An 18,422-nucleotide genomic window follows, 5' to 3' on the forward strand; every position below is an offset into this window, starting at 1 on the left:
ACACGCGCAGAGCCCCCCCCCCTTTATGGGAGTGAAAGCCCTTTGGCCACGCCCTTGAAAGGACAACGAACTACAGTTCCCGAAAGGCCACGCCCGCGGGGTTACCGCCCTCTTCTCTCGCATCCATGCTGAACAGCCTTCTGGGAATTGTAGTCTGCTTTTGCAAGCGCCTCGTCTTTTGCTCTCCAATGGGAAGAGAACTCCGCTTCCCGTCGCCGGCACTGCACAAGGGGGTGGATCCGGCCATTCTGATTGGCCGGGATGGGTAACACGTGCGTCCAATGGAGTCCTTCCTTTCCTTTCTCTCGTCGGCCCTCCTCTTTCGTTTTGGAAGGCTCCAACCCGGCTTGTGCAAAAGAAGGGTGCGATGGCTGATAGCGATGTAGGAGGGTGGGTATGATGTGTTTGTAGGTCAAAAAAGTGCAGGGGACTTTTTTTTTTAATCAACTCTCACAAACATCGGGAAAGACCTTTAAGGTATTGACGGCATATAAGAAAGTTCACACTCTCTACAGATCTGATGCAAAAATCCTTGTTACGCTGCATATCCGTAAAATTAATCGGATGTAACGACTTGCTTCGAGGTGGTTGTTTTCTTGTAAGTTTTTGAAAAGCAGATTTTTTTTTCTTAAAGTGAAGTGTTTGCAGACGCAATCCAACTGTACTTTCAGCTTAATTTTTTCAAAATCTCTGTATTTGTAACATGGCAATAACAAGAACAAAGCAAGAACAACAAAAAAAGTGGGGTGGGATTCATATAATGAAACATATCAGAATACAGTGATCATTAACATCTCCTTTGATACAGGGAAAAGAAAGAAAAAACACGAAGGGGAAAAAAGGATTTACATTTCCAAATAAGTAGCCCATATTTCTAAATAAGCCTCTATGACGTATCCCCGCCTGTGATTATTATATCATCGCTCCTCTTAAATATTCTTACAACACCAAGTACAAATTCTAGCTCCAGAATTTCAGAACCTGTATATTTTCTCAACCTCTTCCTTGAGATAATACCTTACTGTAGTATTTGTCTCCCCTTTTTATATAGAAAACCTTTTAATTAACCTTTATTAGGACATTGCCGCCACTCTTCTCAGGAGGAGAGAGCCTTCAATTTTCGTGTGTGAATGGGTGTAAATTCATAGGCTATGGCTTCTTGCTTTCATAGTTTCATCTAACCCTTTTTCTGGTAACAAATGAGACCAAGTTTGAAAGGATAAATCAAAAATGAAACTTTATTTACAAGGTAGAAGATGTTACATGGCGGTTTGGGTTTTATGTTCTTGTTTCAAGTGTTTATTCATTCCTTACCTGCTCTGCTCCTTCTAATAATAAAGCTTTAAAATAATAAATATACTTCCCTCCACCTCCCAGGGTATCTAACCACCCCCAAAGCTAGAGCCCAGTGCACTAATCCTACCCCTCCGAAAGCCAATCCCTATCTCAACCTCTAAAGAAAACCAAGTGCCCTTTATTCCCTTGCTCTCCCAGCTGAAAAAGGAACAGCCAGTCAGGAAGCATCATTTAAAATCTGAACATTCTAATGCCCCGGCCCCATCCCACCTACTTACCGTAGCCTTTAGTTTTTTGTTTTTTGTTTTCAAAAAACTTTTGAAAGGTTATGTTAGAATACATCAATCATGCAGACAAACTTTCAAACATACAATTAAACAACAAAATACCATTTCTTCATAGCCTCCATATAACTTTTGACAGTTGTAGTAGATACGCTCACTTCAGTCCATTCAGTGATAGGTGGTGGGTGTTTTTTCTTCCAAGCTTAGACTATAGGTCTCTTTGCAACTGTAAAGGCTCTCAGTGTCCACTTTTGCTGTTAAACTAACGGTGTTAGTTTTTGACCTGAGGCATGTTGCTGCAGGATCTGCATTCATTGGGGCTGTTCACACAACACGCTGCCCCCCACTCAGTGGTTGAGAGTGGGTTGTTGAACTATAGGTTGTTTGTTGATCCGTGGGTGAGCATGTTGTCCGAACCCAGGACATTTTTTGCAGTGTGGCTTATTTTTCTTGAACAAGCCACCTTGAGGACCCATGGTTTGCTGTTGGGTTGTTCGGGTGGTTAATAAGCCACACACTACACAGTTAATGAGCCACCCTGCAGAAAATGTGCTTGGTTCAGACAACACACTAACCCATGAACCAATACATGGTTCAACAACAACCCACACTCAACACTGAGTGTGGATTAGCATGTTGTATGAACAGAGCCTGTGTTTCGGCGTTTGAAGTTAAGTGGATCCTGACTCAGCCAGAGCACTGAATCTGGATCCCCTGCATTTTTGGCTGGATGGGCGATTTTGCCTGTCTAGCCAGGAAACTTCGGAGTGGGAGTGGGGGAGGCCATATGGCACATAGGAAGCTGCGTGATGCAGCTTCTGCGGTCTCCTCCCCTCCCCATCTCTGGGCCCACCCCTTTTCCCCATCCCCGTGCTCTGTTTCTGAGCATGGAGACATAGCCAGCGTGGAGAGAACTGTGCTGGCTACGAGGGGGCAGGAAAGGAGGCAGGGAGCACTGTTTCTGGGCTGCGAGGTCAGAGCCCTGGTTCCAACTTTGGAGCCCAGAAATCGAAAAATCCTATCTCCCCAGATGCTGTCTAGGGGACATAGGATTGTTCTCTCCAAGCCTTTCACCCTATGTCATTTCTGAGCTGGGAGCAAAGTGGAGCAGAGAAGTCAATGAGACGGGTGTTTAGTACATTTCTGTCCTCATAAAAGGCCAATGAGAATTTGTTTGGCTCTGAACTTCCTATATTTTGCCTCTCATATTTCTCATTAGCACTGCTTATGTGATACATCTCCAAATAGCCATTTCTCTAACAATTACTGGTTATTTTTTCCAAAATTCCCAGCTATGATTTGGGGAGTAATATATTTGCTTCATATCTTGTCAGTTTGGCTAGGACACATTTCTCTTCAAAACAAGGTAACATCTGCTTCTCTTCCGCAGGTTTATTGTTTTGGACTATTTTCATCTAAAGGTTTGGTTGTTTGTTTTATTCTATTTACTTTCCACAGTATTGTATATCACTTACAACATAAGCCGGACATGTGAACAACAGTCCAGTAAGCAGTTGTTCTTTTTCCCAACTTTCTTTTGTGGTACACATTTTTCCCACTTCAGATGGGAAACCTTGCTTTTTCTGAGTTTAGCTGGTAAAATATTCTGCCTTGCTTTTCTCATAGCAGGTTTCTAGGTCAGTGAAAGGTCACAGCCTGTCAGCATGAATGCCTCAATTGGAATCAAATGTGTATTCCGATACACAAATGTATCTTAATATTCCATTTGCTTCTGTATGAAAACCATGGCTTAGGAGAGTCTAACAATTTGAGGAAAATGTGGAAGACCAAGAGCTCTATTTTAGGTAATATTTGCCAAGGTAGCCTATCATGCAGACTGGTGCAGGAGTCTTGCCAGATGTAGGCCTGTGACAAATATTTGCCCCAGAAGCCTTTACAACTCCCCTCACCCCTCAACCATTGGCTATGCTGGCTAATGATGATGGGGAGTTGTAGGTCAGAACATCTGGAAGGCCACAGCTTGCCCACCCCTGCACTGTGGGAGTGAAGTATCCTTTCATATGTTTCCTCCATTTAGCCCGCCTCACATGGTGGCTGTGAGGGTAAAACATAATAGCACCACTGAAGGTTCTGCAGCATTCCTTGGAGATAGAGAAGGATACAAGCATTAAAAAAAACAGGACAGAAATGCAGATTTAAAATGGCCAGTATTTATTTGAGCCAGAGGAGAACTGCAAAAGCAATGGAAAAAGTAACTTTTAATGACTACGGTAAATGCCATACCAAAACCAGTATTCATACACGTGACACAAAAGAATGGTGCTACTTAAAAGTGAACATGCAGGTACAAATCATGTTAGAGTGATTCATAAAATAAGAGTGCACTTATTTTTAGAATATAATCCCCTGGATTGGCTGGATTCAACCCTGCCCCTTCCCCATGCCAGGATCCATTTTGCTCACCAGAAAACTCATTTGCCTGGGGACTCAAGTAAAAAGTGAATAATGACTTTGGAAATTCAGCACAGAATGTCACACCGGCTTCCCTGACTAGCATTATTCCCAGCAGCTGGGGATAATGGGGTGGGGGGAGAGCTGAAGGGAAACTGAGTAAGAAAGCAGGAGGACCATGCAGGCCAGAGACCCTGCTGTGGGCAGCAGAGCCTGTGAGGTTGATTTACTGCCTCAGGGGACGATTGAGAGCTGTCCTTTTCTTTGAAGCCAAAAGATGGGGCGGAGGGGCTCCCCGGAGAATGAGGCTCTTGAGTATGTGTGGATCAGGGTTCCTCTGTCAGCATCACAAAAGGTTACCCGTCTCCCAATATAGTTCACAGACACTCGGATCTTCTTGACCTCCCAATCCATGGGGATATAAAAGTAGTCAGGGGGGTTGAGAAACATCCACCGATGTGCACACTTTGCCATAGCCCAGATCCCGTCCAGAGCACGAACAGGGAAGAGGCCCTTTCTCTTCACAGAATTTCTGGCAACCCCCACACCCCAGTCCCCCTTTTTGCCCAGAAGGATATCCCAGTAATGTCTGCCTTCTAGGAATTTCTCACATCCCAGCACGCACGTCACCCGGTCAAATCTGGCGTCTCTCTCGGGCAGATTTTGACGTTCACTCCCCAGTCTCAAGCTTTTACGATCCTCAGACAGAATGAGTTTGGGATGAGCTGTGTCTGGATCGAAGGTCACATTTGCTGTCAGAGATCAAGAGGAGGAAGAGAAGATGGTAAGCAGAAGAGCGAGGATGAGAGCAACTCTTTGAGAGTCTAAACTAATAATAATACGGAAGAAGAAAGCAGCAGCTTATAAAATAAGGAAAGGATGGTGATGAAGAAGAATATAATGAGGAAAGGATGAAGGAGGGGCTTTTACTAGGGAGAGGAGGAAGAGCAGCAGCAGCTTACAATAAGGAAAGTATCATCACCATCAACTAATAAGGAAAGGATTATCCTTTCTTATTGTAGAAGAAAAGTGGAAGGAAAAGTCATTTGAGTGCTACAAACCAGCCTTCCCACCCCGATGCCCTCCAGATGGGTATGATGGGAGTTGCAGTTTCTCTGTTCTGGAGGGTACCAAGTTGGGGAAGCCTGGATTATACGCTGCTGCTGCTCTTATTATTTATTTTCATCATATAATAAACCAGCCTTCCCTAATCTGGTCCCCTCCAGATGTGTTGAACTACAACTCCCATCATCTCCATCTGGAGGGCACCAGGTTGGGGGAAAGTTGGTTTCCAGGACAGGACTGAATTGGTAGGCTACTGTTTGAAGTTGGCTTGTTTCCCTAAACCATAATTCAGGCTAAACACAATTTGTCAGGGTGCGGACATAACAAACAACTGCAATAGTTAAAGACAGACCCGAATGCTTCCAATCTCCAGCTTGTGGCTGTGCTGAAGTGTGGGGTGGGGGGTGACTGATGAGCCTGAGGTTCATTCACATAATGCTAAACCAGCCCTCCCCAACCTGTGTCCTTCCAATCTTGTTGCCTACATCTCCCAACACTACTGGCCTGCATGGCCCAATGGTAAGGGAAGATGGGAGTTGTAGGTAACATCTGGTGGTATCCGGGTTGATGAAGCCTGTGGTAAACCATGGTTTAGCATTGCATCTGTAAAAGGCTGTTGTGTCTGTAAGCACTCAAAGCAGCGGTCTCCTGTTGGCCATAACTAACGTGCCATTTTGGCCCGAGGTTCCCAAAGGGAATCACTTTTTACAGTTTCGGGTGGTTAAAATCAATCAGTTCACCCCTCCTGTTCTGCTTACCCTTTAATGTTGCCAGAAAACACACAGGCAAGATTTGGGTGTGGCATTGCCATAAAGCGATTGTCTTGTAATCGCCTGGGCATGGAATTTCTCCCTCACTTTCTTCTCCAGTAAAAAAAAAAACCAAACAGGTTAATCCTTGTTTGGTTCCAGAGACCCAGGACAAAAGTGTAGGATTCCCAATGAAATACAAGCAGGCAGCTTCCCAACAAGCCCCGATCCCTCCTGTGAATTTGGCCCTCCCCCGGTCCAAGGGGGTTACCTTTCTGCATTCGATATCCAGATACAATCGTTTCTGAAGAAGGAAAGAACACAGATTAAGCACCACATCACTGCGCTTATGTAACTAAATATTATTCTCCCCGCCCCATCTCCTCTTTTCCTTCTTATTTCAAAAGCAGGATTAAGCAGTAGCTGAGCAGATTTTATGGGGGTGGGAGAAAATTCTCAAGCAAATTCCAATTTAACTGCATCACTCACATTTGGTCTCCTAATGTGAAATGTTTCCAATATTCCCCAGTTATGGATGCTCTCAGATTTAGAAAACATCCAGGTTCTCAAAAGGCCCAGCCACGCTTCGCTTCAGAGAGGGAAAGCGCTACTTAAAATTATTTATAGCCGTCTCCTCCTTCCTGCTGTCAGCATGGCCAAGGCAACTAACACTTAAATAACACTTATTTAAGATAATAACTCATTTTAATAAAGAAAAATACTTTGGGTGTCTCCAGTCCAACCTCCTGGCTCAACTGAAAGCTACAAGTAACAGTCGAGCGAGAGGAGCCATTCACGCCAACTAAATTTCAAATGCCTTGAAATTCAGCACAAGACTGGCAGGACCAAATCTGCAGTCAGATTGCAAAAGCAAACTGTAAAGGGGTTTTGGGGGGATGGGGTGGGGTCCAGTATTCAGCTGTAATCCTATATTCCAGGGATAGGCAACTCTATGTTAGGCCAGGAGATCCTAATTTATGTCAGAGGGACCGAGATGTGTAGCACAGTGCTGGAGCTTGGCTGGTAGCCAACTTTACTTCTGTGTAAAGCCACCTTACATTGGAGGAAGCGCACTCACTCCCAACTCAGGCTGCTTGAGCATGCATGGTAGAGTTCTGACTGAAACCTGGATTCACCGCCCCACTGACATTGGAGCTACCAGCCTCCACTGGTTTCAGACGGGTAGCTTTCCTGCTCTACCTGGAGATGCCAGGAATCGAACCTGGGACTTCTGCATGTAAAGCAAGTACTCTACCACTGAGCTGCAGCCCTTCCCTCATCTGTAACTCTGCTATCCATAACAGCTACACAGGTGCAAAAATGAGCAATTTCCACTGAAAGCACTGTGTGAACAGAATGCTGGACTAGATGGACCCTTGGTCTGATCCAGGATGGCTCTTATGTAAAGCACAATTCTGAAATAGTTGCATGAGCAATTCTACGTGGAGTAGAGTTGTGTAGGCCTGGAAAAAAACTGGAAAAACTTGGGAAAAAAACACGTGTTTTTTCTGGGGACCGTTTTTGCTTTTTTCCAAAAGTGAGAAAATTAAACTGCTTTGGATTATAAAATGTCTTTTAGAATTAAAGACAAAGTATTCATATATTGTTATGCAGCCTTTACTCCCCCAAAAATGATTTCTAAAAACCATGTAATAAGAATAAGAACACTTTTATGGAAAGACCAGAGATGTAAAATGTCTGGAAATAATGAAGCCCTGGGGAAAAATATGTTTTTAATCCTCTCTGTAAGTTTCCCAGCATAGTTAGTTCTTTCATTCTTTATTAAAAGTATTAATCTATAGTATATTTTACTAATAGACATTTATGCTCAGTTTCCAAACATGTGAGTAGAATCACCACCATGCATTCTTGACAGTAAATGTGCATTCTTGACAGTTTGAGTTTTGTTCTATAGAGTCCTGTGTTTCTGATGCTGTAGCAGTCATTTAATGTAGCACTAATCTACTCAGACAATAATTACAAATTTATTGAGTTTACTTTTAAAAGTTTTAAAATATAATAATTTTATGAGCAAACTATGTCATACATAAAATAAGTTAAAGAATAGAAAGGCTGCTTTATGTTCCGTAAAGCAGTCCTCCCCAACCTGGTGCCCTCCGGATGCTTTGGACTACAGTGCCCAGCATTCCTGACCATTAGCCATGCTACCTGATGCTGATGGGAGCTGAAGTCCAAAATATCTGGAGGACACCCGGTTGGGGAAGGCTGTGTTAAAGCAACAAAGTGGCTTTAGATCTGTAAAGAGCGCTAAAAAAAAAAAAAAGTATTGCTTATTTTTAATTTTTTCAAAAAAAATGGGGAAAAAACTTTTTTCCCCATGGCCTCAAAATTTCCAGAAGTTTTACATCTCTAACCTAGAGCTCTGTCCACAGCAGACTAAAATGGTGCTCTCAAGCAGTACTCAAAATTCTCCATTCACCCGGCCCTCCTAGCATTACAACAGACCAAGTATCTACTATACACCCTTTCGGAGTGTCGTAAAGGCCAGTAAAACAATTCTTGCAGCAGCCCTTCCATTACCTTTGAACTGTGTCAAGGACTTCTCCAGAAAAGCATTAAGATCAAACAAATCCCAGACTAGCATTTTCATATCTGTTGGTAAAGCTGTAAGATTCACAACGATGCCCCTGTTGCACCTGGAGAGAAGGCAGACATTTACCAAACATACTTGGAACTCAGAACACCCCAGAAGCATGAAACAAGGAGCAAGACCACTTCAACCGAGGTTGCAACCAGAGACAAAAAATCATTTTGATACACCTGACCCATAACTACAGATGTCAGAGAAATCAAAAACAGATTGAGATGACTTCGGATTTCTATTAATCTGACACGCAGATTCCTCAGCAGATGGGCATCTTCTGAGTCACATGGATTCCACGGACTTGCAGACCGTGTTTTGTTTTTTACTTTCCAGAATTGTACACAATTGTAGTTGTTCAAAAGTATGAAATATATATATGCGCCATTTTTTAAAAAACACACATCTCTGATCTCTCTTCAGCTTCCACTGTGCAGCACTCTTTTTTATGCACTGTGCTCAATGATTGTATGCCAAGCTAAGAAATATATGTAAAATGTTACATGCCAGTGAGAGTACGTGCAGCTGACTTTTTGGCATACTTTTCTGAAGTGGGGGAGGAGAAACGATTCAGTCAATGAGCAGACCACAGAACGAAAGACACCTGATAATCCATGAAAAACAGATGTAACTGACTTTTTAAAATCCATACATCCCTATGCATGGCATACTGTTATGCAGTCGGAGGGAATGCATTCCCTGGTTGAGATGTGCACATACACATCATGGGAAAGTGGGTGTAAATAAATAGAGGACAGAAAAAGCTGCAGTCCAGAAAATCATTGGGGACAGAAGCATCCCCCAAGCCCCATTTCCCATTGTCCTAAGATTCGGGATGGAAGGGGAGTGACTGCTTCCCCTTTGAGTCATCCAGGGCTTCTCTACATGAGGCTTTTATCATGCGCTCATGATTGGTCACTCACGGAAGTTTGCGGGTCCTTTACACAACCTTGTCAACCTCCAGGGCCTTTCCCCTTAACGGAGAAAATGTGGGATTAAATGTGGAACCCACCATATTGCTGAGTGTAGGTGCACAATCGCTCTATACCACAGTGCCATCTAGTGGCTGTTTAATGAAACATATAGAGCTTGCAGACAAAGTTCAGGGAAGCACATGAAAAAAGCCGATGTTGATCCAGCAAAGAATCCGGAAGCAGAAGCCCTAGTAAAGCTGTGGGATAAAAGCCTGGTGTAGAGAAGGTCCTAGTCTCTCTCAAATTCAGATGCCCCAGGACTGAGCTGGGTTGGCCTTGATGAGAACAGAAGCCAGCAGAAAGCCTAAAGTCACAGGCGAGACCAGAAAAGCAAAAAGGGGTGGAGGTGCCTTCAGGCAGGAACTACACCCCCTATAACACTAAAGGCCCTCAAATCTCCAACCTTCCTGTAGTGCTGTATGCAAAAATGGACACAGCAGGGGCACATAATCCACAGTTCAACATGGTCTCTGAATAACATGTCTCTTACAAAGTCATAATTATAAGCCACTGCAGCAGACCCTCCTCTCTTTGGGGTGGGGGCTAAGAAATATAGAGGTAGCGAATGGGGGGGGTGCCTTTTCTCACAGAAACACAGTCCTTATTCATACTGTTATGAGATAATGTACCAGTTATTAGATAATGCACTAGCTTAGGGCCTACAGGTTTAACTGGGTTGTTAATATTCCTCAAGGGAATTTGTTCCAGGCCTTCTAGGAAATTCTAATTCTTTTTTTTTTTTAATGATAATCAAATAAGAAGCCTGTTCACACAGAAAGGTTAAACTCCATGTAAATCCCATTGCGGCTTTCACCACATGCCCTGGTTGTAGCTGCACATTCTGCCTTTTCAGTCTTTTCGTATCTCATTTGTTTTAGGTTTCTCAAAATAAGGAGCGCTCCTATGGCCTTTCCAATTCCTTTTACACACTGGCTCTCAGACAAGAGCCGATCTTTCCTCTCCCACGTTCCATTTTTAACTTGTGGTCCACTTACTTCTCCAAGGTACTTCCAACATCCTAGAAGAGAGAAAGGAGGAGGAACTCAGGGCCTGCCACAGGGGCATTCTAAAGACAAACCCCAACCCCTGAACTCTGAGCCCCTTGTGTCCAGCTTATCGCACCACCTAAAAGATTGGGAGGCAGTCTTGTTTTCATAAAACGGGAGGCAGAGTGTTGTGTGAATTGCACATATTGGACCAAGGGCCACTCACACTCTGAAATTCTTTTTAACTGGGTCTTGAATACACAATTGGAAACTAGAGTGGATTTAGCTCTTTGCTTAGCCTGGGTTGGCCTTATCCATGCACTGGACTGCTGGGCAAACCCAACCTGGTTCTAAAGAGTTCAAAGGGCGCTCTGGAAAAGGAGCCTATCCTCCTCCGTATATAAAAGCCACAAGCCTGGATTCCCATATACCCAGGTTATGAGTTATTAACTATTAAATTAAACAAGTTATTAAATATGGGGGGGTGGCAGCGGCGGCCTACCTCCAAGCAATCTAGACAAAGGGTTTCTTGTAGCCTGGCCTACCTTGCAGGGTCAGAGGTGCAGACATCCTATTTGTCAAAGCTTAGCATCAGAATTTCCCTGGAGAAAAGCCGGGGCTGCGCCCGCCACAGTCCTCTTACCTGCAGGAGCTCAAGCGTTGGCTGATGGTACTTCCCCCTCAAATCCTGGATGACCGCATCCAGATCAGAGGCTTCCCGGTGGATGATGGCTGAGTGCTGGGCCTTCTTCCGCATTATGTCCTTCTGCAGCCCTTCCATCACCTTCAGCAGCAGCAGGTTCTCTTGTTCCACCAGAAAGCAGCGCAGTACTTTGAACTCGCCCACCATGACTTCCCTCTCTTCTTCTGTTTGTCTCTGCAGTCAGTAGATGGAATGGGGGGGAGGTCAATTTCAGGGATGGAGCATCAGGATGCAACTAGTGCAGGAAAGGCCTTTCATGGCCCACATACGCAGTGTCGGACCACTCAAAGCTCTTCGTGGACATTCCCTCTTTTGTCATTCCTACAACAGCACTGTAAGGTAGGCCAGCTCTAGATTGCATTTGAGCAACTATATACTACAATACACTTGCTGGAGTTTCTCACAGCACCTCTCTCATCTTTCTACTGTTTTATTGACCTCTCTTGTTTTTCTGTTGTTTTACTGGCCGCTGTCATTTTTCTGTTGTTTTATTCCCACACTGCAGAGGCAGCGTCACTGACAGGCTTATTTCTTTATCTGATTTGTGCCCCCCCTCTTTCAACCAAAGCACAGCACTCAAGTCATCTAAAATGGCACCTAAAAGATTCCAGTGGGCTGATGGCTGAGGGAGGATGTGAACCAGGACCGCCCCTGGCTCAACCCCTCAGCATCAGCTCTCTCTGGCAGAGACCGTTGGCTTCGTCTAGCTCAGCCTTCCCCAACCTGGTGTCCTCCAGGCATTCTGGACTTCAGTTCCCATCAGCTCTAGCCAGCATAGCTAATGGTCAGGAATGCTGGGCTTTGCAGTCCAAAACATCTGGAGGACAGCAGGCTGGCGAATGCTGGTCTTGCTGAAGGAAGTTTAAAAGAGGGATCACCATTTTGAGCATCCCTGGTTCCTCATCATGCTTTCCCCTCTGGCAAACAGGTATGGTATTATTCCAGAAGCGAGACTGGGACAAAAAAACAAGAACCCATCAACATATCCATATGCCAGGGGAAAGAACATGCATCTCAAACAGCGTAACGAGGTGTTACCAGACATTAACTTGCTGCAGCTCCATGTATTCCCTGCCATCTAGGTAAACACAATTCATTATTATTATTATTAGATGATGATGATGACAACTCCATTTCTATACGACCCAATAGCCAAAGCTCTCTGGGCAGTTTACAAAGATTAAAAACATTAAACATACAGTATACAGAGACTGAAAGCCATTTACATAAAAAAATGAACAGATAATATATGCAAGAGAACATATATCTAAAACTACAAACAAGCCATCTCAAGCAAACAACCATAACCATAGGACAATCCAGGATCGATTAAAACTTATCATATAGTATATGATGTAATGTCATTACACTGAACACTGCCCCACTCACCACATAATACCATTGGCTGTCAGATGCTGTGGGTGGGGCAATGCACAGAAGCATGACACCACATCCAGCATTGTGTTGACCATCCTAGGAAGGGGACAGGACAGAGACACTCAGAGGAAGCGGCTGTCTGACATTCACAGTATCTTCTTAAGCCTTTACAAACTAATGTCCATCTGCAGCCTGTAGTCCAGGGTGGGAAACAAGCGGCCCATAGGCTGCGTGTGGCACAGCCAAAATCAGCAGCAGGGGAAAATATCCAGCCATTTCATCACTATGGGGCGCATAAAGGTCCAATTATAGCTTGAGAACAAGCTAAACGTGACCTTTATAGTAAGGTTTGTGGTCTGCCGCTAAGATTTGGCAGCAACTGTTTCCTTTCTTTCTTGCCAGCCCCATGCACAGCGGGGCCGCCAAGGGAGACAAAAATGACCCCCAGATGCCCCAGAATTGCGCACCCCTGCTTTAGTTAACCCTTGACTTTTCACACAGACCATATTTTGCATTCAACATCAAAAGGATTTCTAGGAGACTTAGAATGGATTATCACTTCCTTGGGGAAGACTGAACCATTCCCAAAAGGCACTCTGAAGAGCAAAAGTTTTTAGATTTAACTAGTTAAGAAAGAAAGACAGACAGACAGACAGACAAGTAATGGTTCACTTTCCAGTAACACCTACAAGCAGGCTTATACAATGGTTTTCTTCATAAATCCGCTGCTTGAGAATATGTTCTTTCTCCTTATTTATCTTAGCAATGCAGCTTAAAAGATGCTCCTGAAAGGAAAACAAGATGGTCTGAACCAGTTCTTAAATACTTGAAGTCTGTAGCCACAGAATTGACTACTCCATTCATGCCAGTTTATACAGTCTCTTCTATCCTTCCCTTCAATCCCCCTTCTTCCTTACCTCCCGTCCGGTTTCCACCATTCAGTCCATTGCCTATACTGCACTCTTTCTTCAGCCCCATTGCTTCTAGGTTCCTTGCTCCTTAGCTGTCCAGTCTTTGGGCAGCCACACAAACATCCTCCTCCCTCTCCTCCCCCCGCCCCCTTTCCCACTCCATTTACCCAGTTTTTCCCAACCTGGGGCCCTCCAGATATCAACTCCCATTTGCCCTAGCTAGCGTGATCAGGAATGCTGGGAGTTGTAGTCCCAAACACCTGGAGGTTGGGAAAGGCCTATGAATCATCTCTTTCCCAAACCTCTGCGTACACACACTCCCCAGTGGTGCCATCAGGACAGGACTTTGGGGCAGCAGCCCAAGGTCCCACTCAGCAAAATGAACAGGAGGTCCCTCAAATGCAAGTAGGGCTAGCTTACCACTTCTGAAGCAAACGAAGTAATACACAATAACTTCTAAAGAGGTGGGCCTCCAGAGTGAGGAACCTGCAAGCCTCCCAACATTGTTACACTACTGTTCCCATCATCCTCAACTATTGGCCATGCCAGCTAGGACTGATGGGAGCTGGAGTCCAGCAACATCTTCAAAGCTACAGGTTCTCCACCTCTGGCCTAAATAACCTCCTGCAAGACTGATGCTCCCTCAACCAGCAATCCACCCCTCCTGCCCCGTAACCTCTGATTTTATGTGAGTGGAAGAGGTGCAGCAATCCACCTCCCCCAAAGCTATAAAGTGTAAGTTCCCACCTTCAGTTTTTGAGCAGCTTCTTCCACAGGGATGATGTCATGAGCATGATGCTTCTGGAAACTGCGGTCACACACTGAACAGACAGGGGTTAGATCATCCTTACAGAAAAAGGTCACCGCCTCCAGGTGCTGCTCGCAGGAATAGCTTCCGCTGGCCATTTGCTTGGCCCAATTGCTCAGCTCTTTGGTGAGCATCCCAATATTGGCCAACTGCCTGTTTGGTGTGAAGATGAGCCGAGGTAGCACCTCCTTACACTGAGGACAGGTGGTCTCAGTGGGAATGTCCCCCCACCAAGCCACCAGGCAGCTGTGGCAGAAATTGTGCCCGCAGTCAAGTGTAGCTGGGTCTAAGAACCCCTTCAAACAGATGGAACATGTCAATTCTGCCTCGAGCTTCTTCATTATGTTCACAGCAGACATGGCTCCCTCACACGGGCCAAACGGAAAGCACCTGATTTCAGTTGCTTGGCTGGAGTGGCAAAAGGCCTCAGCAAGAGAAGTTAACAGCAATTCCCAGCTCTGGAACTGCTGTAAAGGAATGGCAGAGGGTGGGGAGAGAAGGGAAAAGAGGAACTGGGATTTCCATCTCCCACTTGCCATAGCAGAGCTCACCCTCCAAAATGGTTTGATGTCTCAATCATGGTCCGCAGGAGGATGCAATGCGAAGACATGTTAAAGGCAGGATGGGAGACAGTGGAAGACAGAGAAATGGACAAGCCAGCTTTGAGCACCAAAGGCAACAGATGGAACAAACCAACAGGCCAGCCTTGCCCAACCAGCCCCTCTTTAAATGCATTAGACTGCAATTCCCATTATCCCCTGGGATAATGAGAATTGCAATCCAACACATATAGGGGGCATGAGGTTGGGGAAGGCTGCAACTGGCCTTGCCACTGCTGTAATCCAAAGTCTGTCCCTTCAACATGTGGCTAGTCAGTGGTGACAAGAAACAGGTGCATTCTGCACATGCTTAGGGCTAACTCTTGACTATCACTGCTTCCAGGGCTGAGCACCAGAACTGAAAAGGGGAAGGAGCTCTGAGTCTTTTACACCTATTTTTGAAATCATTGTTGTTTGGGGGCAAGCCCCAGAGACACAGAAAAGGGGTGACTTTGGTACTAACCAAAGCATGTGTAAGTGAGAGGTGGGGGTGGGGAGAGAGTGAAAACACAAAAGACAGATGGAGGATTACGGCTTTAGAAGGGTGAATGGGAGGAGCATATTTTGCATTGTTTAAGTATTATTAAATTTTTAGACATCTTAATTAATTTATTAGACACCTTTCTCTAAAAAAGACACAAGGCATCTTACAGTAGGAGTTAAAACACACAAGCAGTTAAAACAATTTACAACAGCTAAAAACAATTTAAAATGCCAAGACCTGGTAAAACAACCAAGGGTGCAATCCTATGCATGTTCAGAGTCCTACAACTCCCATAGCTGGCTGGGGAATGTGGGGAGTTGTAGGACTTTTTTCTGTCTAAACATGCATAGAATTGCTTCATAAATTAAAAAGCGCCATCACAGGCCTTCAAATGCCTGGGAATAGAGGAAACTCTTAAGTCGATGCCATAAAGATGGCAATCTCGGTGCCAGACAGACCTCACTTGTTACGCTCAAGCACCATCTGGAGATCCTTGTAACTACCACAGTTCTAAATATTTAGATTCCGACTGATTATTCACTAGGATTAGGAGGTCATGTGGAGTAGTGAGAAACAAGTCTGCACCTGGCCTGGAAAGTTCTACTTTATTCCTGTGGTCATGATGGTGCTATGATTTAAGTGAGTTCAACATGGGAGCCTGCACATGCTCAGAGTATGTCTTCTATCAGGGTTGGCAAACGGTTTTTTGTTGTTTTGCTCTAACATACCACGAATGTCAAAGCAGTTGTAAGGCGGCGGGGGGGGAGGGGGAAGAAGAAAAAAGAAACGTTCCTGGCCTGCTTCAACACACGGCCATCCCGTTAAGACCATTAAGTCCACGGTCCAACGTTGCACAGCTGCACCGCTGTTTTGCCAGCCCTACCTGGAGATGCCAGGGATCGAACCCGGGACCTTCTGCTTGCAAGACACCTGCTCTAGCAAGGGGATGGATCTTATCTGCAGCATCAGGTACCGGCCCAAAGCACCTCTCGCCAGCCGGGCTTACCGTGGACCAGGAAAGAGCTCCGCCTAGCTCGACAGGCAGCTCTCAGCTGCTGCAAACGGAGACCCGGTTAAAGGCATTTGGCCGGCGCAGGAAAGCAAGAGCTTCAGCAGCCACAGTAAGAGAACTGAAATCATCAGATAAAATCAAACGCTCTCTTTCCACCACCGAAATTCTCCTTCCCATCCCCGCACCTTTACGGGCATTAAAGACCTCCCTCCGGCCGCGCCCTTATGAGAACAGTAAACTACAGTTACCGAGAGGCTCCGCTCCGCCAGTCCTCGGCCTCTTCGCTGGCATTCATGCAGAATGGCTCCCTGGGCATTGTAGTCTCTTAGAAAAATGCCTGTCCAAGAAGCGGCTGTGACTATTCTGATTGGCCGGGATTGGTAACACCTGTGTCCAATGGGCTCTCACCATTCCCCCCCCCCCCCAACTGGTCGCTCCTGCTTTCGTTTTGGAAATTGCAGCCTGTTGGAGTAGCTGGGGCGTTTATTGCTTTTCTTTCTTTAAAGCATTTAAATAAATGCTTAACAGGCGGAGCGGCTTAACGTGCAATCAATAAAAAGAAGACAGGCCCTGTCCGTAGGCTTGCAATCTTCAAAGATACGACACAAAAGGAAAAAGGGATGGGGAAGGAGGAAGCGAGGACAGTAAGTTGCAAGCAGTGCGGTGTGCCCCAAAGTGATATCGGGGAGGGCGCGATCCATTTGTAGGTTCCACGAATGCACCAGAGAGAAGTTCTTGATCCTAACTAAGGTTTTTCAGGACCCTTGGGCAAAACGCCCTCAGGGACTTTACCTTGTTACCTCCAGTATAATTAGAAAAGGAATTGAGACTAAAACTGCCAATATCATACTGCTCCTATACAAATCTGTGGTGCAGTCTTGGAATACTGTGTCCAGTTCTGGTCACCACAACTAAAAAAAAAAAAAGATATTGTAGAGCTGGAAAAAAGGCAGCTAAAATTATCAAGGGGCTAGAGCACCTCCCCTATGAGAGAAGGTTACAACAGCTGGGATTGTTCAGCTTGGAAAGAAGGAGGGTAAGGGGAGACATGATAGAGGTGTACAAAATGATCCATGATGTGGATAGGGAGACATTTTTCTCCCTCTCTCAAAATACTAGAACCCGGGGTCATCCTATTAAGATGATTGGTGGGAGATCCAGGACAGATAAAAGGGATTCTTCACACAGTGCATAGTTAAACTACGGAATTCACTACCACAGGATGGAGTGATGGCCACCAATTTGGATGGCTGTATAAGGAAGGCTGAGCGCCGAGGAATTGATGCTTTCAAACTGTGGTGCTGGAGAAGACTCCTACGAGTCCCCTGGACTGCAAGGAGGTCAAATCAGTCCATCCTAAAGGAAATCAACCCTGAGTGCTCATTGGAAGGACAGATAATGAAGGTGAAGCTCCAATATTTTGGCCACCTACTGCGAAGAGAAAACTCCCTGGAAAAGACCCTGATGCTGGGAAAGACTGAAGGCAAAAGGAGAAGGGGACGGCAGAGGATGAGATGGCTAGATAGCATCACCGATGCAATGAATATGAACTTGAGCACGCTCCGGGAGAGAGCGCAGGACAGGAAGGCCTGGCGTGCTATGGTCCATGGGGTCACGAAGAGTCGGACACGACTGAATGACTGAACAACAACAACAAATGCGAAGAGAAAACTCCCTGGAAAAGACCCTGATGCTGGGAAAGACTGAAGGCAAAAGGAGAAGGGGACGGCAGAGGATGAGATGGCTAGATAGCATCACGGATGCAATGAATATGAACTTGAGCACGCTCCGGGAGAGAGCGCAGGACAGGAAGGCCTGGCGTGCTATGGTCCATGGGGTCACGAAGAGTCGGACACGACTGAACGACTGAACGACAACAAAAGGAAGTTGGTCAAATTCTTGGAGGAAAAGGCTATCGGTGGCTACTAGTCTTGATGGCCATGTGCTACCTCCAGTACCAGAGGCAGTGAGCCTGTGTGCACCAGTTGCTGGGGATCATGGGTAGGAGGGTGCTATTGCGCTCACGCCCTGCTTGTGGGTTCCTGGTCGACAGCTGGTTGGCCACTCTGTGATCAGAATGCTGGACTGGATGGACCCTTGGTCTATGGCTCGTCTTATGTTCTTATTATCACCAGGTGTTACTGATCTTCCTCCTCCTCT

At 45.5% G+C, this 18,422-nt stretch overlaps 1 protein-coding gene across 1 annotated transcript; it reads right to left on the reverse strand.

Moving 5' to 3' along the window:
- Window positions 1-3,730: 3,730 nt before the first annotated feature.
- Window positions 3,731-16,564, reverse strand: LOC146355549 (zinc finger protein RFP-like). Its single transcript, XM_084840976.1, has 8 exons — window positions 16,511-16,564; window positions 14,107-14,634; window positions 13,138-13,233; window positions 11,012-11,245; window positions 10,378-10,400; window positions 8,348-8,463; window positions 6,078-6,110; window positions 3,731-4,744 (listed from the first exon to the last, which is right to left on the reverse strand). Exons 2-8 carry the CDS (start codon window positions 14,524-14,526, stop codon window positions 4,227-4,229), a joined length of 1,440 nt encoding a protein of 479 aa, XP_084697102.1. The 5' UTR covers window positions 14,527-14,634; window positions 16,511-16,564; the 3' UTR covers window positions 3,731-4,226.
- Between the last annotated feature and the right edge of the window lie 1,858 nt (window positions 16,565-18,422).

Source organism: Heloderma suspectum, chromosome 2 (assembly GCF_057233095.1).
Source record: "Heloderma suspectum isolate Gila_16-S chromosome 2, 16-S_ref, whole genome shotgun sequence".
Classification (NCBI taxonomy): domain Eukaryota; kingdom Metazoa; phylum Chordata; class Lepidosauria; order Squamata; family Helodermatidae; genus Heloderma; species Heloderma suspectum.